The sequence below is a fragment of the Budorcas taxicolor genome, chromosome 1, assembly GCF_023091745.1.
Source record: "Budorcas taxicolor isolate Tak-1 chromosome 1, Takin1.1, whole genome shotgun sequence".
Lineage (NCBI taxonomy): Eukaryota > Metazoa > Chordata > Mammalia > Artiodactyla > Bovidae > Budorcas > Budorcas taxicolor.
In genome coordinates, this window is record NC_068910.1 from 55198534 (window position 1) to 55225866 (window position 27333).

At 44.9% G+C, this 27333-nt stretch overlaps 1 protein-coding gene across 1 annotated transcript in view; it reads left to right on the plus strand.

Annotated features, from left to right (window-relative positions):
- The window catches only part of GADL1 (glutamate decarboxylase like 1), a 190970-nt gene that overhangs the window by 36164 nt on the left and 127473 nt on the right, over positions 1-27333 (plus strand). Inside the window, 9 exon segments of the mRNA XM_052636588.1 lie at positions 3145-3215; positions 3217-3318; positions 8097-8223; positions 10987-11077; positions 14409-14515; positions 15197-15312; positions 20931-21010; positions 21129-21183; positions 25989-26105. Coding sequence (XP_052492548.1) covers positions 3145-3215; positions 3217-3318; positions 8097-8223; positions 10987-11077; positions 14409-14515; positions 15197-15312; positions 20931-21010; positions 21129-21183; positions 25989-26105 — 866 coding nt within the window.

The following is a 27333-nucleotide window of genomic DNA, read 5'->3' on the forward strand; positions in this document are numbered from 1 at the left end:
CCATCCAACAGCTCAATTCCAGGGCTTCACCATTTGGCCCTAAACCATGTTAGATACATCTTTCCAAGTGGAAGACAAATTAAAGCTAAGGATGAAGCTGAGATTCATTATGAGAGCTTTGAATGGTTACCCCTCAGTCTGAGGATAAAAGATCAGTCGTTTGCTACAGATTCTATCATTCTCGAATTGGAGAGTCTTCCCCCTACATTTTTATCTGCCTGTGGACACCATGAGAGTTTGCCAGCCGTAGAATTAAAGGGCATAATAAATGTAAATGCTGTTAGGACCCTCGGTAGGTATAAAAATATCTGAAATACACACAACCCATCAGTGTGTTTAAAGGAGGTGCTATGCTTGGCGAGGTGCTGAAAATTATTTAAAAATTGTTTGTGTAACTTTTTGCAAGTTATTGAATATAATAAGGAGGAAAGAGATACTGACTAGAAAGAGAGCATGCGATCAAATCAGAGCTTGAGGCAGAATATTGGTTGAATATCTGGATAAGCTGCCAGAATTAATTTGGAGGAGAGCTATTTTGGGTAGGCAGTAACCTTCAGTCTCAGATATAGATTGCCACGTTGACTTTTAACCTTTAGTCATGGACCCACAGCTGTCCAGTCCTGAAAGTGTTCTGTTCCACCCTCCTGCCTAAATTGCAAGTTTGAGAAGTTTCAAAGTGTGAGATACGGCTTACAGGAGCCTTCCTGCTGCTCAGCTTTCCTCCTCCTCACAGTACGAAGTGGCCAAGTATATTTAACAGGGTGCTTTCAGAGACACAGCAAGGGGGCATTTAATCACAGGCTTAAAATGTAAAATCAAAAGAAGAGACACATTGACATTTCTTCTTCTCTGGGAGTGCCTTATGAAAGGAAACATATCAGTTCAGTTCTGTCGCTCAGTCGTGTCCAACTCTTTGCAACCCCATGAACCACAGCACGCCAGGCTTCCCCGTCCATCACCAACTCCTAGAGCTCACTCAAACTCATGTCCGTCGAGTCGGTGATGCCATCCAGCCATCTCATCCTCTGTCGTCCCCTCCTCCTCCTGCCCCCAATCCCTCCCAGCACCAGGCTGTTTTCCAATGAGTCAACTCTTCCCGTGAGGTGGCCAAAGTATTGGAGTTTCAGCTTCAGCATCATTCCTTCCAATGAACACCCCAGGACTGATCTCCTTTAGGATGGACTGGTTGGATCTCCTTGCAGTCCAAGGGACTCTCAAGAGTCTTCTCCAACACCACGGTTCAAAAGCATCAATTCTTCAGCACTCAGCCTCCTTCACAGTCCAACTCTCACATCCATACATGACCACTGGAAAAACCATAGCCTTGAATAGACAGACCTTTGTTGGCAAAGTAATGTCTCTGCTTTTCAATACACTGTCTAAGTTGGTCATAACTTTCCTTCTAAGGAGTAAGCGTCTTTTGATTTCACGGCTGCAATCACCATCTGCAGTGATTTTGGAGCCCCCTCCCAAATAAAGTCTGACACTGTTTCCACTGTTTCCCCATCTATTTCCCATGAAGTGATGGGACCAGATGCAATGATCTTCGTTTTCTCAACGTTGAACTTTAAACCAACTTTTTCACTCTTCTCTTTCACTTTCATCAAGAGGCTTTTTAGCTCCTCTTCACTTTCTGCCAGAAGGGTGGTATCATTTGCATATGTGAGGTTATTGATATTTCTCCTGGCAATCTTGATTCTAGCTTGTGCTTCTTCCAGCCCAGCATTTCTCTTGATGTACTCTGCATATAAGTTAAATAAGCAGGGTGACAATATACAGGCTTGACGTACTCCTTTTCCTATTTGGAACCAGTCTGTTATTCCATGTCCAGTTCTAACTGTTGCTTCCTGACCTGCATACAGATTCCTCAAGAGGCAGGTTAGGTGGTCTGGTATTCCCATCTCTTTCAGAATTTTCCACAGTTTATTGTGATCCACACAGTCAAAGGCTTTGGCATAGTCAATAAAGCAGAAATAGATGTTTTTCTGGAACTCTCTTGCTTTTTCCATGATCCAGCAGATGTTGACAATTTGATCTCTGGTTCCTCTGCCTTTTCTAAAACCAGCTTGAGTATCAAGGAGTTCACGGTTCACGTATTGCTGAAGCCTGGCTTGGAGAATTTTGAGCATTACTTTACTAGCATGTGAGATGAGTGCAATTGTGTGGTAGTTTGAGCATTCTTTGGCATTGCCTTTCTTTGGAATTGGAACGAAAACACATTTTCCAGTCCTGTGGCCACTACTGAGTTTTCCAAAATTGCTGGCATATTGAGTACAGTACCTTCACAGCATCATCTTTCAGGATTTGAAACAGCTCCACTGGAATTCCATCACCTCCACTAGCTTTGTTCATAGTGATGCTTTCTAAGGCCCACTTGACTTCACATTCCAGGATGATTGGCTCTAGGTGAGTGATCACACCATCGTGATTATCTTGGTCGTGAAGTTCTTTTTTTGTACAGTTCTTCTGTGTATTCTTGCCACCTCTTCTTAATATCTTCTGCTTCTGTTAGGTCCATACCATTTCTGTCCTTTATCGAGCCCATCTTTGCATGAAATGTTCCCTTGGTATCTCTAATTTTCTTAAAGAGATCTCTAGTCCTTTCCATTCTGTTGTTTTCCTCTATTTCTTTGCATTGATCGCTGAAGAAGGCTTTCTTATCTCTTCTTGCTATTCTTTGGAAATCTGCATTCAGATGCTTCTATCTTTCCTTTTCTCCTTTGCTTTTCGCGTCTCTTCTTTTCACAGCTATTTAGAAGGCCTCCTCAGACAGCCATTTCCTTAAATTACAAGGGAGTTTGTGCTCATGAAACAGACATGGGCCTGTGTTCACAAAGATCATTTTTGCACATATCTGAAAGATGTTTGTACGAGCGAATAAAATGGGTTGAATTTACATTGCTTGAACTCCTGCTTGCTCCCTGATGCTAAACAAAAGGTGCTGCAGGAATGGAAAATGGAGCTTTCTTTCTTTAACTCTGTCGTATCATTGGGCGCCATTAAGAAGCTGTTAGCTTCAGTGCCTCAGATGTATCAAATGAAGGGATGCCCTTTGAAGGTGGGATCGCAAGCCATTTCCTCCATGCTTTGCTTTGTGCTGGAATAAGATTCTCTCTAAAACATGGTTTGTTTGTGTGCTTCCAGGAGATATCGGTCCGCAAGAGATGGTTCCGAGCAGGAAGAACATGGTGCTCGTGGATGGAGTCATACTGAACGGGCCCCACAACAGATGCAAAAGCAGGGGAGAGATTTGTGGAAGATGCTTGTAGACTAATAATGGAAGAGGTGGTTCTGAAGGCTACGGACATCAGTGAGAAGGTAAAAATGTAAAAGCCTGTGAGAAACCGTGAGAACGGGACTGCTAGGTTTCATCCACCCCTGGATGGCTAGCTGTAAAGGGAGAGGAGCCATGCTTTCATTTCCAGTGTACTTTTGTTTCAAGGGGATGCCCAGATACCAAAAGTTGGTACCCCACTCTCCCACCCCACCTCAGCTTCCAGACCCCCATCCAGTTTCTGCTTTCCTGGAAGCAGCCAGCAAGTGTGGGGAGACTGGCCAAGACCCAGAGTTTCACCAGGTAAAGGTTGTGAAGCAGAGTCTCTGCCCCAGATGACGATACAAGTTATAAAGCACCGATGATCTGATTTGTATAGTCTCCAGCACACACCCTGCTTCCCACTGTCCGGTGCATATTCCTTATGTTAGTAGTGGAATCAAGCAGAAGGTAGAAAAAGTGTGAAAAGTGTTTAAACTTATCTGAGGGTCTTTACTCGCAGTTTGTCTGAGCTTAGACTGGAAATCTTGGGTTGCTAAGTCTGACTTTTCTGACTGGTACCAGTGACCTGTTGTAGCTTTCAAATACAGACACAAATCGATATTGGAATCATCACTAATGACATCTGTTCTTAAAAGTAATTACTTTGTGCCGATTGATATCCTAAGAACTACTCCATATGTGTTTGTGTATTTAACCCATGTGTTTGTGTGTTGAATCTGTAAAGACCCCTAAGATGCTGGTACTATTGATAACCTAAGAACTACTCCATATGTGTTTGGTATTTAACCCATGTGTTTGTGTGTTGAATCTGTAAAGACCCCTAAGATGCTGGTACTATTGATCAACTCCATTTTAGAGACGAGTGGCAAAGCGTGGCACAAGATGCCAAGGGTATTGCCCCAAAGCACATGCCAGTGGGTCTTGGAGCTGGCGCCAGAACCCAGGCTGGTTGCAGAGTCTGTGCTTTTCATGGCTTCTCCCTGTGTCTCTCAGAATCTCACAATTAATAGCTATCACATTGATCACCTTTCATATTGCAAATCACGGAAGGTATTTCCTAATTTGTGCTTATAATTGAGTTTTTCTCCTGTCTTAGCTGTACCCAGGGAAACGTTTTGGACCTGCTTTACTTTGGAGTACAGTACTCCCCTGGAAATTTTTTATATTGGCCTTTATTCAGTCATTAAATATTAACCGAGTCTAGCTAAGGATAAAACATATTCAGCCTGGGGGATATAAAGCAAAGTAAGATAAAGGCTCAGCTTTGGACAGAATCGGAATAAAAAACAGGGGGGTCCCCGGAAGGTGATAAATGTCGTGTGGTTTAGGCAGACTTTGGGTAGATCTCACAAAGAAGTGGACACCTCGGACTTTGACGCAGAATCTGAGGATGAAATAGGTGTTTTTTGTTGTTGTTTTTTACTTGGCTGCGTCTGGTCTTATCTGCAGCATGAAGGATCCAGTTCCCCGACCGGATTGAGCCCAAGTCCCTATGTTGGGAGCATGGAGTCTTAGCCCCTGGACTGCAGGGAAGTTTCTGGAGTAGGATTTTGATGGGTAGAGAGAAGTGAGCCCAGGTGTGTTGCAGAAAGTGGAAGGTGAATGAGGGGGAGAGAGTTTTAATAGGGCAAGGTATTTATTACACCAAGGGGCCCCTTCACGTGGAAAGAAGGGCTCATACAGGGCAGTGATGGGAGACAGGATGAGAAGGGTAGGCTTAAAATCCTAAGTTGTTAACTCAGTGGCCCCAAGCCCATTGCAATATGGTAGTCCATGCAGTGGACAGGCATCCACATGAAGCAGGATTGTTATGTTGGAGTTGGGAGAGGGAGGTGAGGTTTTTTATGCTGCTGACTTAGCCTACTTGGTCAGAGATGCAACACGTCCCCTTTCAAAGGTGGCCTGAGGACAGATGGGTCCCCATACTTAGTGATGGGCTTCCCACGTGGTGATAGTGGTAAAGAACCTGCCTGCCGATGCAGGAGATATAAGGGACTCGAGTTCAGTTCCTGAGTCAGGAAGAGCCCCTGGAGGAGGGCATGGCCACCCTCTCCAGTATTCTTGCCTGGAGAATCCCAAGGACAGAGGAGCCTGGCAGGCTGCAGTCCATAGGGTCCGCAAAGAGTCAGACACACGACTGAAGCGACTTAGCACACGCACAGCGCAGCCATACTTAGTGACATGATTACCTCTGGCCCCCTCTTCTGCAGATACTCTTCCTCAGCCACTTTTTTTTCAATTGAACTGTAACTAACATTCAGTCAAATGTACTGCCTTTGGTGTGCAGTTCTATGAGTTTTGACAAATCGTGTAACCACCAACAGAATTACAAGACAGAACAGTTCCGTCACCCCACATTTCCCTGTGCCCCTCCGTGTCCGCCTCTCCCCTCACCTCTGGCCCCTGGCAACCACTGATTTGTGTCTGTGGGGTTTTGCTGTCCTTGCAGATTTTTCATCAACATTACATGAATTCACAGTCCTTGCTTTGCATAGTCACAGCCCATTTGGTTGACTTCTGCCCGTCGTGGTTCATGGTTCTAAGCTCAGAGTTTAATATCATATCTCTCGCACAATTTGGTGTTTCGCCCTGCTTTCCCCAGCCTCTCCGATCCTGGCCTCCACCCCCTGGAGAGTCCCCTGTCTCTCTCCTCTCCTCCACAGGGAAACTTTTTAAGGATCTTCAACACTGCCCCCTCCCTCCACGTCCTCACCTCCTACGTCCTTGCTTCATGCAATCTGGCCTCCACTCCCACCTCCCTCAGCCAGGCGCTCTTGCCAAGCACACCTCCTTGTTGATCCATCCCAGGAGTGCTTCCAGTCTCTGCCTAGTTCAGCTTCTCTGCAGGACCTGACCGTGGTGACCGTCTCCTCCCCCGAGCATCCCTCTTCCTTTGTGCAGTAGCTCTGAACTCTTCCGGGTTGCCCCCCCGCCTCTTTGGCGTGTCCTCACCTCACAAGTGAGCTCCTTTCCCTTCACGCTTTGCTTACGTGCTGGTGCTGCTCAGGTGAGACCCGCACCTTCTACTCTTACTACAGCTTCCCTCTGAGCCGTGTCACTTGGGTCACACTATAATAGATGCCTGCAACGCTGTGTCTGATCTTTCGCAAGAGCTTCAGACCAACTATTGCACCCCCTTTGGATGTCCTGTAGGAGCCTTGGACTAAATATGCCCCAAACTCATCATCCAACCCCACCCAACCCCACCCACCATGAAACCACGTGCCAGCTGGAAAGCTCAAGTTGGCCTTTGGCTACTTCTTGCCCTCATCTTTCCTGTGTTATTGCTTTCCAGGTTCTATTGATGGTGCATATGTTCAATATCTCCAGACATGCTTAATTCCTGAGGCAGCCAGCCTCATCCAGACCACTACCTTCTCTTGCCTGCTTTATTAGAGTAACTTCTTATTTCCAGTTTTACTTGGAATCTCCATATTGCAACCCAAGCCATTGTCTAAAACTAATATTATCCCATGTAATTCCCTTGTCCAAAGCATATCAGTGTTTTTTTAGAGCCACATTCAAACTTTGTAACATGTGACATGAAGCCTGTCACCATCTGTGCCTTGTCTTATCTCTTCATTCATTCCTTCCACACGCTGTTGACACCCTCGTGTATGGAGGGTGTTAATTAGTTCCTTGGGAGTGATCAGAGAACTGACCGGCACCTCTGCTCTCACGGCGAGTGTGTGTCGCAAGTGCATTACACGGCACATTGCAAGGTGACAGGCGCTGTGCGAAAGGAAGAGAAGGAAGAGTTGGGGGTGGGTGCTTCTGGAGGTAGAGGAACACACAGCTTGTGATTTTAAATAAAGACTGGGGATTGCCGACTTGACAGCGGGACATCTGAGAAGAGTTTTGAATGAAGTGAGGAAGTTAGCTATGAGGTGATTTGGGTGGAGGTTGCATTCCAGGCGGAGGCTGAAGACTCTAACATGGGAATGCGCCTGGTACGTATAAAGAGCGGAAAGGAGGCCAGGGTGTGGGGTGGGGGGTGTGTCAGTGCCACTGGGGAATCAGATGTACACGATCAGTGCAGGTCATTGTAAGGACTTGGGCTTCTACTCTGAAGGAAATGAGGGGCCATCAGACGTATTTGAGCAGAGAGCTGCCTGTGGCTGAGGTAGAAGAGCATTCTGGATGCTGACTGTGGGGCTGAGAGCAGATGGTGTTGGGCCAGGGGCCAGGGACAGAGACAAGTTGGGGAGCTGTTCCGGGATTCCAGCTCCACTTTTCCCTACCTCCCCTAGGCTCAGAGTTCAAGCCACACCCAGCGGACTTCTCTCTTCAGATGGGCCATGGGTGCCCTTGTATCCCAGCCCCTGGCTGTCCTGCTCCTCCTAGAAGGCCCCTTGCATGACCCCCCTCCCTTATAATCTTTGCTTGGTTCTTTAGTTGTTCAGTCAGCAAATCATGTCCGACTCTTTGTGAGCCCATGGGCTGCAGCTCGCCAGGCCTCCCTGTCCCTCACTAGCTCCTGGAGTCTGCCCAAGTTCATGTCCATTCACAACCATCTCATCCTTCGTCACCCTCTTCTCCTTCTGCCTTCGACCTTTCGCAGTCTTATTTTGTGCCACTTGGATGTCGGTGCTTCCAGGACTTCTTCCAAAATTGAGGACAGAGTCCCCTGCTTTGTTGCAACAGCGTCTGCGTTACCAGATGTCAGAGCTCTGGTCCCAGGGAACTGTGCTTGCCCATTTGCATCTCTGTGTCTTCCACTCGTCTGGAAGCTTCGCAAGGGTGGGGCCCACGTTCCCTACATCCTCTCCACACCTGGCTCCCGTGAGTGGCCCATAACGTGCTGTTGCCGAATCCCCAGGTCTGTGAGTGGCGGCCCCCTGAAGAGCTGAAGCGGCTTCTCGACTTGGAGCTGAGGGACGCGGGAGAGCCCCACCACCGGCTGCTGGAGCGCTGCCAGGACATCATACGCTACAGTGTCAAGACCAGTAAGAGCTCCCCCTCCCTTCATCTGTGGTGCAGACAGTTCTTCCGTTTCCTTTAGCATGCGTTTATCCCATAGTCGGGGCGTCCCCGGTTGGCTCAGCAGTAAAGAATCTTCCTGCAGTGCAGGAGATGTAAGAGATGTGAGCTCGATCCCTGGGTCGGGAAGATCCCCTGGAGGAGGGCATGGCAACCCACTCCAGTACTCTTGCCTGGAGAATCCCATGGACAGAGGAGCCTGGCGGGCTACAGTGCATGGGGTCACAAACAATCAGACATGATAGAAGCGACTTAGCATACGCAGACCTCATAGTAAAGCTGGCTGTCAGATTCTTCATGGATGAGAAACCTGGATGAAAAATAGTGGTTCTGAGGTTTTGACGGTGATCCCTCTAATCCCTGGGACAGGTGTGTTGTCAGGGCCAAAGATAGGTTGATAGAAAACTGATGGTGTTAAGCAGCCTTATATAAATACTGTGTTCCTCGGCTATCCCCATCCTCCATTTATAACCAAGACCAGAAATCATGACTGCTACTTAGCATTTCTTATGTTGGTGCCAACTGACAAATGGTAGTTTGATTATAGAATTGGTGGGGATTTTAAATCTTGACCTCCCAGAATATCGCCCCTCAACATGTTCCAGAGACTGTCTTCCTATAAACAGGGATAGATTTATTTGAAGAGTATTCTTAGAGTTGGCAAGAACCAAGTTATTTTATCCCATCTATCAGGATCAAGAGATAAGAACCTTTCAGAAGGTACAATAACGCTTAACCACTGTGATCTTTTGTAAATGCAGCAACATGATATTTGTTTTGTGCTTAAGTCCTACTCTGACTGACTGCTAATGTACTATACACCCAGCGAATAAGTTTCAAAAGTAGGGGAAAAAACTTTCCAGAATATGCATTTCTCAGTGTGATGTAAAGGTAATCTAGTACTTAGGACCATACAGGCATTATGCTTTGTGAGTTCTGACACTGAACTAAATTTAGTGGAAAGAACATAATAAAATCCTGGCTAAAAATAATTGGTTTATATTCCCTTAGGAAAGTCTGATGCATGTATCAAAAACCCAGTTAGCATTTCAAAAGCAAAGATACATATCTCATTATTATAGTGCATGTCAGAAGCACAGAATGACATTTAGTGCAGTAGATTTTTCAGTTTACTGGATATTTTCCATAATGTTACCATGGAAATCAATCATAAATTAACATGGAACTAAAAAAAAAACTTATTAAAATTACTTGTAGCAATGTCGGGTTTCCTTTGCCAGATTAGAGGAAGTTTGCCATGTTTTATACGAAAAGACATTTTCTTTGGAGCCTCTTGTTTTTCACTGAACTAGTTTAAAGAAAAAAAAAAGCTTTGAGTTGCTGTGATAGGTCACTAACTAAAATGGTTCCCAAATACCCACATTTCTAAATAGGCCCCCTGCCTCTTTATTCTTCATCATGCTGGGCTTCTTATGATTGAGAATGTCAAGCCAGCTGTTAGCCTGGAGTTTGGTGTGAATATTCACACTGTGTAAAGCCAAGAACCTTTATGAGACCTTTTATAGGAGGGAAAAAATAGAAAGTTGGAACTAAAGTTTTTCAAGTCTTAAAGGCAAGTGCCTTTGAAGCCCGTTGAATCAGAAAGTTTATGTAAGCTGCTCTATGAGTCACATCTTACTCCATAGACAGGATGCCAGCTGCGCTATAAAAAAATGGTCCAATCTGAAAAATTAAAAGGCCACTCACTGCCAAGAGCCTGAAGTGAACCCTGTCAGTAAGTGAAATGTGTTCAAATTAGGGAGATTGACACTGATAATTTCAGAAGGTAAACGTAGCCTCAGGCTTTTTGATATGTGGACAGATTGCTCAAATAATCCCTTTCTCAGGGTTCTGGTTTGGGTCTGGGTTGTATTTAAAAGGAAACAGGTTGGAATTCTCTGGTGATATAGCATATAGGAATCTGCCTGACAATGCAGGGGATACGAGTTCGATCCCTGGTTTGGGAAGATCCCACATGCTGTGAAGCAACTAAGCCCGAGCGTTACAACTGCAGAGCCCATGCACCTAAGCCTGTGTTTCACAAGAGACGCCCCTGCAGTGAGAAGTCTGTGCACTCCAACTAGAGAGGACCACCCCCTTGCTGCAACTAGAGAAAGCCTACGTGCAGCAACAGACCCACTGCAGCCAAAAAATAAACAAACAAATAAAAATTATTAAAAGAAAATGAAAAAGTAAACCAAAGATCTCAAAAAAGTGCTCAAGTTTTGCTTAGAAACGTTCAGTAGACAGGCTTATGAGATGGATCTTCAACATTTGGTTCCCTTGTACATGATTAGATTTTAAATTTTTTTAAATTGAGATATAGTGTGCATTCAGTAAAGTGGACAAATCTCAGGTGCTCAACTCAGTGAATTTGTACATATCTGCATGTAAGTGACCATCACTCATATCAAGGTATAGACCATTCCTGGGACTCCAGAGGCTCCTTAAACCTGGTGCTAATCAATGTCTGCTTGCCAGAGGTACCCAGAATTCTCACCTCTGGCAGCATCAGTCAGCTTGGCCCCATATTGAGCATCATATAACCGGAGTCGTGCACTGTATGCCCTCTGTATCCAGCTGCTTTCATTGTCCGAAGGATTCACTTATGTTGCTGCTGTATCGATAGTTTTCTTTCTTTTTTATTGCTGTGTGGATTAATATTCTTCTTCAATAGTTCTCTTTCTTTTTTATTGCTGTGTGGATTAATATTCTGCTCCAATTTACAGACCATCCAAGATTTTTCAACCAGTTATATGCTGGACTTGATTATTACTCTCTGGTGGCCAGATTTATGACAGAAGCATTAAACCCAAGTGTGTAAGTACATTTTACTGGAATTTTACGCTGAATATGGATTAGGGATTTTGTTAAGTAGATGAAGTTTTATTTCATGAACTTCTGTTTAATTGTTTCATTTGTGCAGTGTCATCATAAATAATGGAAGCGGCTTCTGACGCTTAGCAGTATTTAGAGAGCAGTTTGATCTGATAGTGGTACTGTGAGATGGTTAAGGCAGGAATTCTCTCCACTTAACAGATGAGAAAATCGATTAAGCAACTTTTCACTTATTCCTGCATGAAAAGCCATATCTGGGCTAAGGTGCTGGAGAGATTCTTTGTGTAAAAGCAGATATTAGCTTTGCCTTCATGAAGCAAATAATCTAGGTATAGAGATGCTGCATGCAAATTAATCCAAATGATCTGCACAGATGAATGTCATATTTTCAAATGAAGGGAGGTACATGATGCTATAATTATACATGGGACAATTTTTCCTAGTTGTGCACTCGGGGAAGTCTTCTTTAAGCAGGTGATAGCTAAGAGGTGAAGAATGAGTGGAAGTCAGCTGGGTGAAAAAGGAGGGAACAGCGCGTACAAATGCCTTGTGGCAGGAAACAGCCTGACATCGCTACGGACTGGCAGCCAGCGTGGGGAAGCTGAGAAACCTGTGAGGGGTGTCAGGGGGATAAGACTGGAGCCAGACATGGGGCACCCAGTGGTCCAGGTTCATGAGTCATTCTAAGTGCAATGAAAAGCCTGTGAAGATTTCCAAATCACCAAGTGACATTTGCTTATTGAAAAGATCACTGGAAATACAGAACGTGGGTTGGAAGGGTGAGGTGCCTTAGTCAGGTGAGGGATGATAGTTGCTTGGATTTAGAGAGAAGTGGTAGGAATAGAAAAAAATGTGTTTGGAAGATAAAAACAGAAAAGCCTGGATAACATACTGGATCTTGGAAATGGGAACAGGAGGGAAGTTTATAAGATGATGCCTAGGTTTCTGGCTTTAATAGTTGGGTTGATGGTCTTGTCAGTCATTGAGATAATAGTTTTCAAGTATACAGTGGAAAAAGCAAGAGCAGTAATTCAGTTTTCTTTCTTTCTTTCTTTTTTAGTAATTCAGTTTTCAATTGTGAGCGTTTGCAGTAATTTCAAAATGTCTAAGGGTATGCTTTTGGAGAGTTGAGATATACAGGGGACTGGAATCCTGGTATTTTTATGAAATTATAAATTTAGGTGTTACTGGTCATGGATGAGATTCCTTAAGTCAGGCATTCGCAGCTCCTTCTGCTCTTTGACTCAACCTGGGAGCTTTTAAAAAAATATTAAAGGAAAATACCACCCTCACCCCCACCCCCAACCAAGAAAAATCCCAACAGAGACCAGGTAAATCTGAATTTCTGTCAGTGTGTCCCAGGCACTGATACATTTTCATAGCCCAACAAGTGATTTTAGTGAGCAGGATGGAGACACTTTCAGTAAAATTTAACCAGGACCGGGAGAAGTACTGCCTGCAGGACAGAACACGGAGGGAGGCGAGCAGAGGGCTCAGCCTGGCCTTGAGGGCGTCTGGCATTCCCTGGTTGGGAGGCGGAGGGCCCACCTCAATGGAGGGAGAAGGAGGAGGAAGTCCAGGGGAAGTCTGGGGGCCATGGAGGAGAGTGTGTCCAGAGTCCTGTTGAGTGTTTAAGACAAAGACTGACAAATATCCCCTGGATTAACAATATGGGTGTCATGGGTGACTTCCGTCAGATAATTTTTTATAGAATATTCAAGACAGTCCCAGATACCAGGTTACAATGGGTTGAAGCGATAAGTGGTAGGGAAGATAGTAAGATTACACAATTCTGTGACCCTTTTCTTGTAAGTCCTGGGATTTTTCTAACTCCTCATCTAGGTTCTTTTACTGAAATATTTAGAGGCTTTTGAAGTATTAAATTGCTGAACAGGCCCCTCAAAATCTCACTAAGCCATGAGCACATTCTGTATCACCCCCTCCTCCACCTCCAGGTTTATAGTTGAACTAGTTTCCAAAGACAAATTTAATAGTATTTTTTTTTCATACTAAAAAGGAAATGATTATTTCCCTTTTATGAGTAATACATTTTTTTTTACATATGTCCCATTTTTCACACTTTTAGTATGTTAGTTTCTTAAACATGGTTGAGAATAGAACCTAAATTGTTGAAAAATGATGTAACGGCTGTAGAGTGCTTTCGCGTAGGGAGGTGATACGCAGTAGGTGTTCTTCTTTTTCCCCTCTTTACTGAAGTCTTCTTTTTCCTTCTTCTAGATGTTAGCATAATCGCATCAAATTCCATGACTGTGACTTTAAATGTGGCTGTTTAGCTTACTTATGTAGAGTACACATTCATTCAGACTCAATTTAGTGTCATCACAGAATTGTTGGAGAAGGAGGTGATACAGAGTAGCCATCCTCCAGCTTTCTGGAGAAAGAAAGAAGTGTTACACGTGGTGACTGTCTCGGGCTGGACTTCCTGGGCAGCTGCTCTAGATGGAGCTTCGCCAGCAGGGTGTTTATTAAGGGAAACCCTTAAGATCTCTGTGGGTGCTGGAGGGGAAGGAAACAGCTGGGCAGAGTTAGGAGTCAAGCCACCGTGCAGGCTCTGAGACTCCACTAGCTGGCTCCATGGGCCTCTGGAGCTACCCTGGCCCTGCAGGGTGTTCTGGAGTCGGGACCATGTGGCCAGGCCTAGTTAGTCCTCCAGATGGACCAGTCATCGGGTATGGATGACCACAGGACATGCCTAAAGGGGGTAACTCAGCAATGCTCCCTGCTGACAGCATTCCAACCCTCTGCCACAAACCTTCACAACAGGGATCCAGGTAGCACTTTATAGTCAAATCACCACACTGTAAGAGATGTCCATAGTGCTCTTGACATTTGTACCAACACGGGAGTGTGGTGGAGGAAACCCAGGCTCTACACCTGACTGCTAGGGTAGCTCACGGTAGTAGCCTAACAAACCTGGTTGCCGCGACAGTGGTTTTTCTTTAACCAACCTCCAAAACAGCATCCAAAGAGCAAAATGGCCACTACTCATGGCTAATACAAAGACTACAGACGCACTGCTTTGATCTCGCCCAGTGGAAGCAGAAGTTTTCTGCAAATTAAGACTTCGAAGTAGCTAGTGTCCCTCGCGCACCAGCTACCGGCATTTGTCCAGCCGTGACCAGCACCGTCACGGTCTCTGTGTATTTCTTTATTTCTGAAGGATTCATTTCCAAAGACTCTACCCACACTTCAGCAGCCACTTGGTTTAATAAAACGATGTGCATTTCTTGGGACTCCATAGGGATGGTTTGACTCTAGTCATAGAAGTGAAGTGTTTTTTATATCTATCTAGTTATACGTATGAGGTGTCCCCAGTGTTTCTGTTAGTGGAAGAAGCGGTTCTGAAGAAAATGATTGAATTTATTGGCTGGAAAGAAGGGGATGGAATATTTAACCCAGGTAAGTACAATTAGTTATTGCCTCCATTAAAGCATCTTCAATTTTATTCCTGCCTTAATATGAGGAACAACTCCCTGCAGATTTCCACATGACACAAAGTTAGGTATGAATCATGCTACTTGGGGAGGATCAAGTTTGTTCCTTTCTCCAGAGTATGATATTTTGGATAAATGCTACAGAAATGACATACATGCCAACGAGTGAGATGTCTAAAATTTTAGATCTATATCCAACACAAATGAATTTATCTACTGGTGGGAAGTTGAAGGGCTATTACATGTTTACCAAGCTTATCAAGTCATTTTACTTGAGAAGTTTCCTGAATTGCATTTTGTTTCCCCTACAGTCTTTCTTGGGGACCAGGGAGGAGTACATGCTGTCATTTTATTGATTAAAGACAGAAAGAATATTATTACTGTTAACTGTGGAGACCCGGGTACCAGCCCTACATCCATAGATGGAAGCTTTGAGTTTAGAAAAACTCTGGAATGAGAGGATAGACCAAAACTTCTGGAGTTGGGGATGAGGACGTGAAAGGAATGGGAGGGGGGTGCTCCCTTGACTTTGACAGTCATTTGTCATTAGACAGGCGTGCCCACAGCCATCCGTGTCCCCCACTGTGGCTGGCACTCTGGGGACAATGACGTCATGCTATCCATGTTTCCGCTTTTGTTTTTGCAGGTGGTTCAGTGTCCAATATGTATGCCATGAATTTAGCCAGATACAAGTACTGTCCTGATATTAAGGAAAAGGGGCTGTCTGGCTTGCCAAGATTAATCCTTTTCACATCTGCAGAGGTAAAAAAAAAAAAATTATTTTTGATATGAGATACAGATTTTCTGAAAATGAACATGTCATGGAAGAGGGCTTGTTTGTTTGGGGGCTCCCAAGGGTGCGTTTTGTCAGTGTGTAAATCATGTGCCTATGTACAGCGTCATATTTAATTCCAAAAGAAATTCTGATGCATTTGATATTGTAAGCCCTGGCCACCCTCTTTTGTATATCACCTTTATTTAAGATTTATAATCTGTAATGTTATTGGAGAAAAGAGAACACTTAATTTCAAAGCGCCACCTCATTTTGTGAATCTCTGCTTTGAGTGTCTTATTTATTAGGCTTTATGTGATTGCTACTGATCTCAGGTCTGTCTTCTGCTCCCATTTCCTTGTGAAACTGATTGCGTTGAGTGGCTAACATGAGGGCGCTTCTAGGAAAGGGAGATATTCAGTAACAGTGACATCACACAGACACACAAGGGGATGTAACCGCAACCCCCACTGAAGCGAGAGGTCAGCCTGGGGGTGAGCGTGCAGGCCTGGGGCTAGGCTGAGTTCCTGTCTCCACTGCCTACACTCTGAGTGACCTGGGTAAGTGGTGAATCCTGCTGTAACGCAGTTTCCTAACTTATAAAGATGAGTGTATCAGTTAGCTCTAATATGCAACAAATTGCTCCTCAACCCAGCAGCCTGTAGCTATAGCCAGACACGGCGCTCAGGTTTGGGGACAGCCGAGCAGCGCTGGGCTTGCCTGGCCCGTGGCTGCCCTGGGCGTGGCTGGGCGGGGCTGACAACAGGGATGCTCCAGCAGGCTGGCCCACCGTTGTCATGGCAGCGGTGCCGGTGAAAGACAACTCAGAGACACACTGGGCCTCTTGAGTTCTGGGCTCAGAACTGGCACGTTGTTCCCCCCTCACTTTCTTGGTAAAGTAAGTTGCATATAGGAACCCAGATCCAAGAAGTAGGGAAACAGACTTCACCTCTCAAGGAGAGTCTCTGCAAAGCTGCCCGGAGACGGGATTGGATGCAGGGGGCGGCGAACAGTCTGGAGCCATAAAAACGACCCAGCGGCCACGTGAGCTTAGTTGTCACCAGAGAGCGAATGAGTTAAAGCGTGTAGAGTAGTGTCTGGCGCGCACTAGGCAGAGACCTAGGAGGAGGAGAGGGCTTTCCGGGTGGCGCTAGTGGTAAAGAACCCACCTGCCAGTGTACAGTGTAGGAGACGTGGGAGACACAGGTTCAATCCCTGGGTCGGGAAGATCCCCTGGAGGAGGAAACAGCAGCCCACTCCAGCGTTCCTGCCTGGAGAATCCCATGGGCAGAGGAGCCTGGAGGGTACAGTCGGTGGGGTCGCAGGGTCGGACCCGACGGAGCACCTTAGCACACACGCCCTCAGGAGGAGAGAACGACCCAGCTACACTAACATGGGGCGCAGCTCAAATGCTGTCTTACTTGGAAAGGATGCTTTTTATTTTTTCTGTTTGTGGTTCCAGTGGGGGCCTCTGTCCATCCCGCCACTGCTTTTTCCCCACGTCCCCTCCTGTACCTCCTGTCAAACACATGAGATGGGCAAAATCTGACAGTTTTCTGCTAATTCCAACTGGACTTTCCTGTATCTGTTACTCTCTTCCAAGAGCAGAAGTTATCTTATTATCACAAAAGTATCATCTGTGCAGGAACCTGACCACCCCCATGTGTTTCCCCTGTCCTGCCTGACCACTGGTTAGCTCAGCACTAAATGCAGAGTGGACATTGAGTTGGGGGCGGCCGGGAGGAGTCACCTCCTCTGAGATTCTGAATTTACCTCCCCAGGCCCTTCCTCACAAGATGTTCTTTCTGTAGCAAAAGAAGAATATTTAGGAATGTGGACTTCTAGGGGGAAATGCTTGGTTTCTTGAGATGATGATGGAGTAGAGTCTGCTGCCTGGATTCCAACCCTCAGTATTTCAGGTGGAGGAACCCTAGCATATCAGAAATGCACAGTCCCTTCGGCATTTGAATTGCTATGTCTGTGCCTGGAAAGGCTGATTAAATAAGGGCCCTGCTATCAGCACAGTGCTTTTACCTTTGCCTGTTTTCATTCTTCATTTGGTTTAAAAGGTACCAGAGGAACATCCCTGGCTGTCTGGTGGTTAAGACTCTGTGCTTCCGCTGCACGGGGAGCAGGTTCAACCCCTGGTCAGGGAACTAAGGTCTTGCGTGCCATGTGGCGTGGCCAAAAATAAATTAGTTAAGAATAAAGAAATAAAATGTACCAGAGTTCTCTTATGGAATACTTGCCCTGGAAGTGGGGAAGAAATTCTGTGGAAGACTAGAGTGAAGATGATGCCTGGGGAAGACCGGTAACACAGGTATAGCTGGCAAATTGGGCATGAAAAGAAATTGAAACTTTGTGGAGTTGTGAAACCAAGAGCTGAGTATTTTTTAAAATCTCTGTTGGAGATGTGTGTGCGAAGAGGCAAAATATACGCTTTGGCTGACATGCCAGCAGAGGATGAAGCCAGAAAACCAGACTCAACCTGTGTCTTAATCTGCTCAGGCTGCTCTAGCAAAATACAGAGTGTGTGGCCCAAACAACAGACGTGTATTTCTCAACAAATCTGCAGGCCGGGACCTCCAAGACCAAGGCCCTGCGAGATTAGTGTCTGAGCCTTGCCAGAGGGGACCCAAAGAAAAGGGAGCTTTTGGAGAAAAATAATTAAAGTAAAAAACATCTGTAGCTTCATTAGCAGTTAGATATGAACGCTAGTGTTAAAGAACCCACCTGCCAATGCAGGAGACGTAAGAGGTGCGGGTTCTATCCTTGGGTCAGGAGGAGCCCCTGGAGAAGGGCATGGCAGCCCACTCCAGTATTCTTGCCTGGAGAATCCCACGGACAGAGGAGCCTGGCAGGCTACAGTCCACGGGGTCGCAAAGAGTTGCACACAACTGAAGCAACTTAGCACATGGGAATTCCTTAAATTTAGAGAAGTCTTAGTTTTGTCATTCAAATCATTTTGGAAATCAGCATGAAATAGTGAATATTGTCTGCCACTCAAAAGCGAGGAGGAAGGAAGCCCTTTTCACTCCCAGGCCAGCAACCAGTTGTCCTGGTTCCTCTCCAGCAGGGTCCAGGCTGGGATGAGGCAGTGAGGTGACTAGAGTACATGTCTCAAGGTCACACCTTCTTAGATTTCGCACTGGAGGTGCCTCACCCACTCCACCCCCTTAGCGGCCCTGCTCTCTTGTGAGGCTGCCCCAGGCTTAGGACCATCGCAGGCACTGACAGGGTGAGCAGGTGCTTTCCAGGGTGTCTCCAGGATCCCGGCTCTGCCTCTTTAGGAATCGAACCAGCTGCATGCTCTTGGAGAAGTCGCTATACTTCCTTTTCTTCATTTCCTAAGGCGTGACATTCACGACCCTGCTCTCCCCCGCACCTGAAGCTAATCTGACCGTTGCACGAGTTAACATGTTAGGACTCCGAGTGTCCACAACAGCCCATGAGCGCGGAAAACTGCAGTGCTCTGAGAAAATCAAGGTCACGGAGGAAAGCTTTTCTGGAACCAGGAAAGAAAATTTCCATGCAGTCCTGTCTTTCATGTGGGTACTGGCTGTCTTGCTTTATAGAAATAAATGCCTGCTGAGAATCGTGCACCTTCTGTGGGACAGTGAAACCCAGGGCGAGACTGGATCTTAGAAGGACTCACTACTCTTCTGCCAGTGAAGGGAGCAGGCATTCTTACGTCTAAATGCAGCTGTTACTTCTGAACTCCGGCTTCTAGGTTTTTCCTTCCCTTGAAACTACTCGGTATATCTGAAGCATCACCCTTTCTTTTTTTTTTTTCCCCCCTTCCAAGGTTCTTTTCCTCCTCTGATGTTTTCAGATGTTTAGACTTCAGTTTTTCAGGCTTTGGAAAAAAAAATCTGTCCTTATGCATCTGAGATTGCCATTGGACTCCCAGTTTGTCCAGAGATTCCCCAAAATAGCTCCAGAAGCTGTTCTTATTCTGAGGACAAGTTTTTTATTCAGCAGATCCATTGATTGGGGATATGGTGCTATTTTTCAGGGCAAAGCAGTGTGATTTTCCTTACTGGCAGATGTCAGTGGGGGTAGGCTGCTATTTATCATTATGAAATCAATAGCTGTTTGGTGCCAGAGGCCCCCAGTCTCTGGTGAGAAATAATTCACCTTAGTTGTCACCTTGGCTATGGTAGACCGATGTAGCAAGTCGAGAATTAACTATGTTTTCACACACATTATTACTCTTCACTATGCATGTGTTCTTGTAACAGCCTGAAATGAATGCATCCTACAGGCATTTTGAATGCGTCCTATTCGATATTTGGAAATTAATTTTTTTAGGATGATGTCATTTCTCCTGATGGTGTTACTTCGGCATGTATTTTTATAGAGTTAAAAAAAGAGCTCTCCATAAAACTCTCTTGACAAAAGAAGGAAAAAATTACCGCATTTGAGGGAATATATCAAGTTAAGTGTGAAAGCATGACTACTTCTTTAACGTATTCATATCTACAAATTAAATTATTAAGGTGTTTTTGGTACAGTAATGTCCTTTAGCACCTTCAGTTTTTCTGGCATGAAAAAGAATTAACTGACCGCCTGTCCACATTGATGTATAAAGAGACACATCTCCAGTGTTTGAGTGCTAATTATTTTATAGGATTTATGTAGAGAAAAAAGGCCCAACAATCCAGAGTATATACTACTATTTGCCAATAAGAAATAGACAAGGCCTAATTCCAGAGCCAGCTCTTAGCCTCATTCCTGCCAGGGCTATATCGCACAGTACATCTGTAAGTTAGTGTTACTTCTTAAAGTTGTATTTTGTTTATTTACTTTTTGGCTGCACCACGCGGCATTTGGGATCTTAGTTCTCCAACCGGAGAGTGAACCTGTGCCCCTGCAGTGGAAGCACAGATTCTTAACCACTGGACCACCAGGAAAATCCCAAACTTACTACTTTCGTTATTATGATTTTAGCCACATTCCCTTGTGTCTAATTTCAGTCTTACAGTCAGTATTAAACGAGACTAGTCAAGTATCTGATCAGCATGTATAACTCATTGTTCGCTCTTAAAAACAGTTTCTTCTGTGGTCTGTGATTACAGTTATTGAGACAGAGTCTTGATTACCCCTTAGAGGGTTTTTGGATCAACAGTGGACTAGATTCTGTTTCCATTAATACTGAGTTTTATTAGAAGCATCAAGAGAAACTTTTCCTCAGTGTTTCGGAAAACAACCACCTTTGGTGACCAAGTTTGTTCATACACCAGGCTCTGTGCCAACTGTTCACATGTATTAACCGTTTTAACTCCATGACAAGCAGATGGAGGAGGCATCCATATAGCCACTTTATAGATTAGCAAATTGAGGCTCGGAGAGCATGCATTCTTTGCTTAAGGGTCCATATCTGTAGGGGAAAACCTGGAATTAAATCTTGGTTTCTCGGATCCCAAGGGAAGTCAGTGTTTTTAACCACCATACTGAAGAGCTCAATTGAATGCTTTTTATGTTTTAAGGCAACACGATTCCAGAGATTGGCTCAGCCGTGTGACGCACACCCATGTAGCTAATAAGCAGTACCTTTTTCATGCCGTGTATCCGTGTCTCTCTCTCCCCCTCGCCTCTTTGAATGTAGTGTCATTACTCCATGAAGAAGTCTGCTTCCTTTCTTGGGATTGGTACTGAGAATGTGTGCTTTGTGGAGACAGATGGAAGGTAACGGGGACAGGATCCAGAAGCCTGGCCGGGGCGGTGGGGAGGGGATCGATATTTACAAACTGTCCCACGTCTGTTCACTGCTGAGTGTGACTGTGTCGCAAATCTGTTCTCTCAGAGGTAAGATGATACCTGAGGAGCTGGAGAAGCGCGTGCAGGAGGCCGAGAAAGAGGTGCGTGGGCGAGGAGAGGGTGGGAGGGGAAACGGGCGCGTGTCTGGGCATGAAGGGGAGGACGCGGGGCAGTGGCCAGGCCCCTGTCTGTGTCGGGGAGAGAAGAGGTCCTCTTAGGGTGGACGGAGGGAGCTCATCTACAGAGGTGCCGTATCTGGTGCTTGCTGTACGTGTTCTGTGGAGCTTCTCGAATGTGCTCATTCCCAAGGGGCTGGAGCCTACTCAAACGCTGATGCCACCCTGTACCAGGTCCTTGCCTAGAATAAGCTTCAGAACCTTGTTCTGGCCTCTCTTGCTGCTGTATAGCTCCTGACTCTGAGGATGCTTAGCCAAATCAGTTACCTCCGGGCTGCATCCAGGATGGTTTCTGACTTCTTGATCAAATGATCCTCCTGGGCTGTTTCCACGTGAGGCCCATCCGGAACTATCACCCCCGTTGGGTCTGAGCCTAGTATTTCTGCTCTGGCAAACTGCCCTCTCTTCCTTGGCTTCCAGAATGTTTGAAAGCTGGCCTGCCCATTGCTGGGGGAGGCAAGGCATGGCCCTGGTCACCTGCTCTAATGCAGCAAAGCCTGGCCCTGACATCTGCTTTATTTTTAAGCCTGACATCAGCCATCTTGCTTCTTGGGCCAAACGCCTGATGGATTAGGTACAGCCACATCTATGCATCCTTCCCATCCCCTGGAAGGCCCGCGGCCAGCAAAGCTTCCGACCCTTCTCCCATCACTTCCAAATAGGCGGCAACAGCGTCAGGTGTTTCCAGATTTTGAGCTGTGATAGAAGTTTCTCTGTCCTCAGAGAGCTTCATACTGAGGGATGGGTTCTTTTATTTTTAAGTTTTAGCATTATATTTATGTTTTTATGTTCTTGTGCTCTTTATAATTTTTAACTTCTCCAGAATTCACCTTATCTGGAGCATGCCCGATCACTGTAGTTGGTTTGATATTCTCTATTTAAACGTTCTGCTTTTATTGCAGATGTACTGGCTTCTGGTGTGTGTCCTTAGATCTATGTTTTTAAAACATTCCATTGACAAATGGATTTGGTAGCTGTCTTGTGGTAGAGGTCATCCGATTTCTTTATCTTCTTGAGTAAAATTCTACATTGAAACCTGTTTGTTCTGCTGTGGACTACAGATATCACCTTTAGCTTTATCTATTTTTAAAAAATCTAATTGTATCTTTTTCTACAGAAGCTCCTATCAAAAGGAACTTATGTTGTTACTGCTTGTTGGCAGGGAATATTGACTCCGCTTTTTGTATGGTTCATATGATTCCTTCCTTCCATCCTTCCTTCACCCTTCCCTTTCTTTCTTTCTCTTTTTTCCTTTCTTGAATTTTAAACTTTTCATTATGGAAAATTTTAAATATATATAAAACTAATATAATGAGATTACACATACAGGTCATACAACGTTCACCATCATTAACTTTTGCTCCCATTCCCTCCCAATACCACTGGATCATTCTGACGCATATCCTACACATTATGATATTTAATCTACAAATAATTCAGTATATCTGTAAAAGGTACTTTCTCTTTAAAAAAAACAAACAAACATAACACACTTAAAGAAAGAATAAGCTCTTAACATTATCCAGTATTCACTCATTAGATTTTCTCCCATTGTCCTTTATAAAAAATAGCTGGTGGTCTGAATAAGGATTCATATGAAGTCCATGTGTTGCGTTTGACTGATTTATCACATAAATGTTTTCCCACCCGCAGCCTTCTTTTCCTTTATCCCCCCTGCAATGGATCCACTGGAGAAACCAAGTCCTCTGTCCTGTAGAGTCTTCCACATTGTGGATTTTGTTGATTCCGTTGAGAATTTGCCTTTAAGTGCTCCTATACCTCTCCATCTGTTTTCTATATTTTCTGTTTGGCTGTTAGATATTGAGACTTGGGGAGATTCAGGTTGGAATTTTTACCAGGAAGACTTCACGGGTGGCGTTTTGCCCTTTAGTCAGCAAACATCTTGGGGCCCCTTTTGTGATAACAGTATTAGTCCATCTATCACAGAACTCGGCGTCAGCCTCTCACCTCACGGACTTTGCTGCCATTTGTTGGCATTGTCTAGACCCACTATTTCATTAGTGATGTTCTAGCTAATTTTCTCATTCCTTCCTCATTTAGTGGCAGGCCTACTATCGTAAACATTTTTGTTCCTTCATCCCTATTTAGTCACCCTAAGGAACAGTTTGAACAAGCCAAGACAGAATCGATATTTTATTTTTCCCCTTATTTACCAATTTTTACAATAGTGAGTGAATTACCAAACATTCTGAAAGATAGCCAAACAGTTTTTTCTTTTCAAAGTATCATGAAGAGCTCATCTTCTAAAATACTGAATGGATTTTATTCCACAGCAGTCATTATTATTTTCATCGTTCAAATTTCTGTTTGTTTTGACAACGAAAGTCCATGAAAGGGGCATATCTGAAGCTGAAAACTTGAAAAGGGAAGTGTTTAAAAAGTAAGAATTGCTTTAGGCACATTTGAAAGTAGGACAGCAGGGTTAGAGTTGGTCTGTCTTGGTTTCCTTTCATCAGTTGAAACTTGAGCTTGGATTCACTGAGGGCAGATCTTGCATCCATTCTGAGACCTTCATACCTCATGACTAGTTTCTTTTTCTCAGTTCTCCAGACCTAGTTTCTTTTTGTTTCAAACTTTTAAATTTGTGCCGTTCTAGAGGTAGCAGATAGTACGTCAACTCTGATTTTCTTCTGGGATTCAATTCCCTGACCAACCACAATCAATTTTTTAAATTGATTGAGCTGTGACCTTTGCCCTGATGCCATTATAAAGATGATGAAACCCACAGAAGCAGCAGAGGTTCTAAAGTACTTATTTTTAAAAAAGAAGACTAAGATGATCGCTGAATAAGTGGAGGTATTTGTGTGTATGAGCATTTGAAATGACAAACTTTGTTAGAGAATTCAGCTGATTGGCAACACACAATCAATATTCTTTCCACTGAGTTTTCTCATTAACGGCATGAGATACGAGAAAGGGGAAAAAACATGGAAGGTTAAATCCAGATTACAAAAGTTTAATTTCTGGGTCTTGTATTTGTAGCTAGATTGTTAAAAGGGTGAGGAAAACTCATTAATGGGCTATAATAGCTAGCACAGATATTTTTCACAATTGACAGGATGTCATAGAGTTTATAAGGAAAGCCCCAGCATTAAAGACACCTTCAATGGTTTTAGTAAATTACTTTTTCTGTTGCTTTCAATGGCTGATGTAAATTTGGTCGCATTTCATTTAGGTCACGGGCATGATAAAGACATAATCCGTTGGTAGTTGATTACAGGACAGAAGCCCTGAAGCCCGTGGTTCCCAGGGGCTCTGTCAGCCACAGGCCCTGCTCCCAGGAGGCTCAGTGGGCTGGCTTCCAGGGCTCAAGGCCACCTCCCCACACGGCGGTGGGCCCACTGTGTACCATCACCGTGATTCCTGTGCACCTCTGCCTGGAGATGTGGGCTAAGCGTCCTTGCTCTAGATGGCCTCCATCTGGAAGCCAGGAAGTCATGTCTTTCTGTCAAAGGTCAGCTAAATTGGAATGAATCTGGTCCAAGCAGAACACCCCTGTTGTTAAGTGGGACATAAAATATATTATAAGAACAAGTGTCTTTCAAGATAAAATTGAGGGGAAAAGGACTCATCCTAAAATGACTTTGACAAGTAAGCACTGTTGTTCCTGACCCCTGGTGCTCTGGATCAGGATTCTACGTTCACGCCCTACCCTCATCTTTGTCTGCAGACTTTCCCCTGAAGACACTTTCGCAGAGAGAAGCATACCCCTGCCAGCACCCTGGGATGGCTCTGTCTGGAAATAGCCCCATGTGCTCTCTTCTTCGTGGCTGCCATAAAGCCTCTCGTGGGGCCAGGGCGCCTGCTGGGCTCGCTTGGCGGGAGTTAGCATTCCTGTTCCCACATTCTCCCTTTCCTCCCATTTCTCACGGTACCTGCTCTCTCTGGAAGATGGAGCTGTGGGCTAGATGAGGAGGAATGATCGTGGCAGAAAGACACACGTCCTCTTCTCCAGCACATTCTAATAATTTTCTCTATCATGACTCTTATTTGGGGAGTGCATCCCAGTGAGGTTACCGTACCCCATCTGCCACCAAGTTTGTCCCCAGCACAGCCCTTGCCTTGTAGCTACACTTCCTTCCCCAGGTGACGAGCAGACAGGCCTGGGAGGCTGTGGTCTGTCTCCCAGGCCTGTTCCTTCTTGTTTTGGAGGTGCTAAGGGGGTCTCCCTGGGAAGGAGTTAGGAATCACAGAGCAAGCCATTTTGCCATGGCAGTTGAGCTTATTCACTTTCTTTTTTAAATTTATTTATTTACTTGGCAGCACCAAGTCTTAGTTGCTAGCTTATTCAGTTTCTATCTGGGAAAGCTAGAGAAGACTTAAGAAAGAAAATGAGTGTAGAGAGAAGAAGGAGGCATGTGGAGTTGGGACAAATGAGCCTATTATCATGGCATTTTCTATTTTCTTAAGCTATTTGTATGGCAGCCCGCTCCAGTATTCTTGCCTGGAGAATCCCATGGACAGAGGAGCCTGGCCGGCTGTGGTTCCTAGGGTTGCAAAGAGTCAGACACAACTGAAGTGACTTATCATATCAGGCAGAGGCCATGTGATGGAAAAATGTAAACACACTCACTGAATGAATGTTTGTCTCCAAAGAAACCAGATAAATGTCCAGATGTATAACCCCTGTGTTAACCGACCTACTGTGCCGTGGATTCTGTGGTGATGATGACGGTTCTTGAACTCTGACGTGTGGGTGCTTCTCACAGGGTGCAGCTCCGTTCCTTGTGTGCGCCACGTCTGGTACCACGGTGCTGGGGGCCTTCGATCCTCTGGATGAGATAGCAGACATCTGCGAGAGGCATGGCCTCTGGCTCCATGTAGACGTAAGTTCACCCATGTGCGCCCGTCTGTTAAACTGTGCAGCCTTTCTGCAGCTTTGGTGGGAAGTTTTTCATACTCTTAGGAGCTAGACATGAGCTCTCCAGCTATTTGTATCTAAATGTACGTATATTTCTAATTGGGACTTCCTAGGTGGCTCAGGGGTAAAGAATCCACCTGCCAATGCAGGAGACACGAGAGATGTGTGTCCTCCTGATCCCTGGGTCAGTAAGATCCCCTGGAGAAGGGAAATGGCAGCCCACCCCAGTACTCTTGCCTGAAAAATTCCACGGAGAGAGGAGCCTGGTGGGCTGCAGTCCATAGGGATGCGAAGAGTCAGACACGGCTGAGCGCAAGCAGGAATATTTCTGATTAGGGGAGGTAAACATGTCATATCCTGCTAGGTAATAAGGAAGAAGCTACCCAAGACTCGATGGGGATTTCGTCTTAGTTTTTCAGGTTTCCTCTTATTCCTCTTGTCCCCTGGGTTATTTCCTTGGATCTACTGTCATTAAAACAGCACAGTATGGGGGACCCCTTCCGCACTGTGGAGTCAAGAGGCTGATTTAGGATTCAAACCTGCCTCCTCTTCATTGTGACCCCAGCTCGCTGGATTTTGGTTTCATTTGTAAAGAGGGAAATGAGTGCCTGATGTGGTCAGTAAAGGATCTTCTAGCTCTAATGTTCTGGGATTCCAGCCAGCTGGGAAACGCCAAAAGCTGCGTAGCTGCACTGCATGCCGTAACTAAAACAGCTTTTATCTGGATCTATCACAGATAGCTATTGGAGAGTGGTTGGGATAACATATATTCTTTATAATTTTCTAACTTAAAGAGTTGGCCTTTTTGTGTAGGTCCAGGGGTTGCTCATAATGTTGTTTTCCTTGATTAAAAGTAACTTAAAGTTCTACTTAGTCAGGGTTAAAAAATTGAGTTCAGCTGGTTAAGAAAGCTTGTTGAGCTTTCTGACTGTGTGTGTAGATGACACCAGCAGTTAATTAGTTTGATTCAACCTGGTAGAAAGAACCATTGAACCCAAAGATGGGACTTCAGGGAACTTTCCTCCAGTGAGTGAGTGGTTCCTACCTTCCTTATCAGACAAAAAAAGGACAATATTTTTGACTCACTGAACATTTGTTTGGGGCATACACCTACACCTAATTCTATAGTTTGGATGATTGAAAGTAAGGTTTCTATGATATAATATCAAAAGAATTTTTTAGCAACTCAAAGC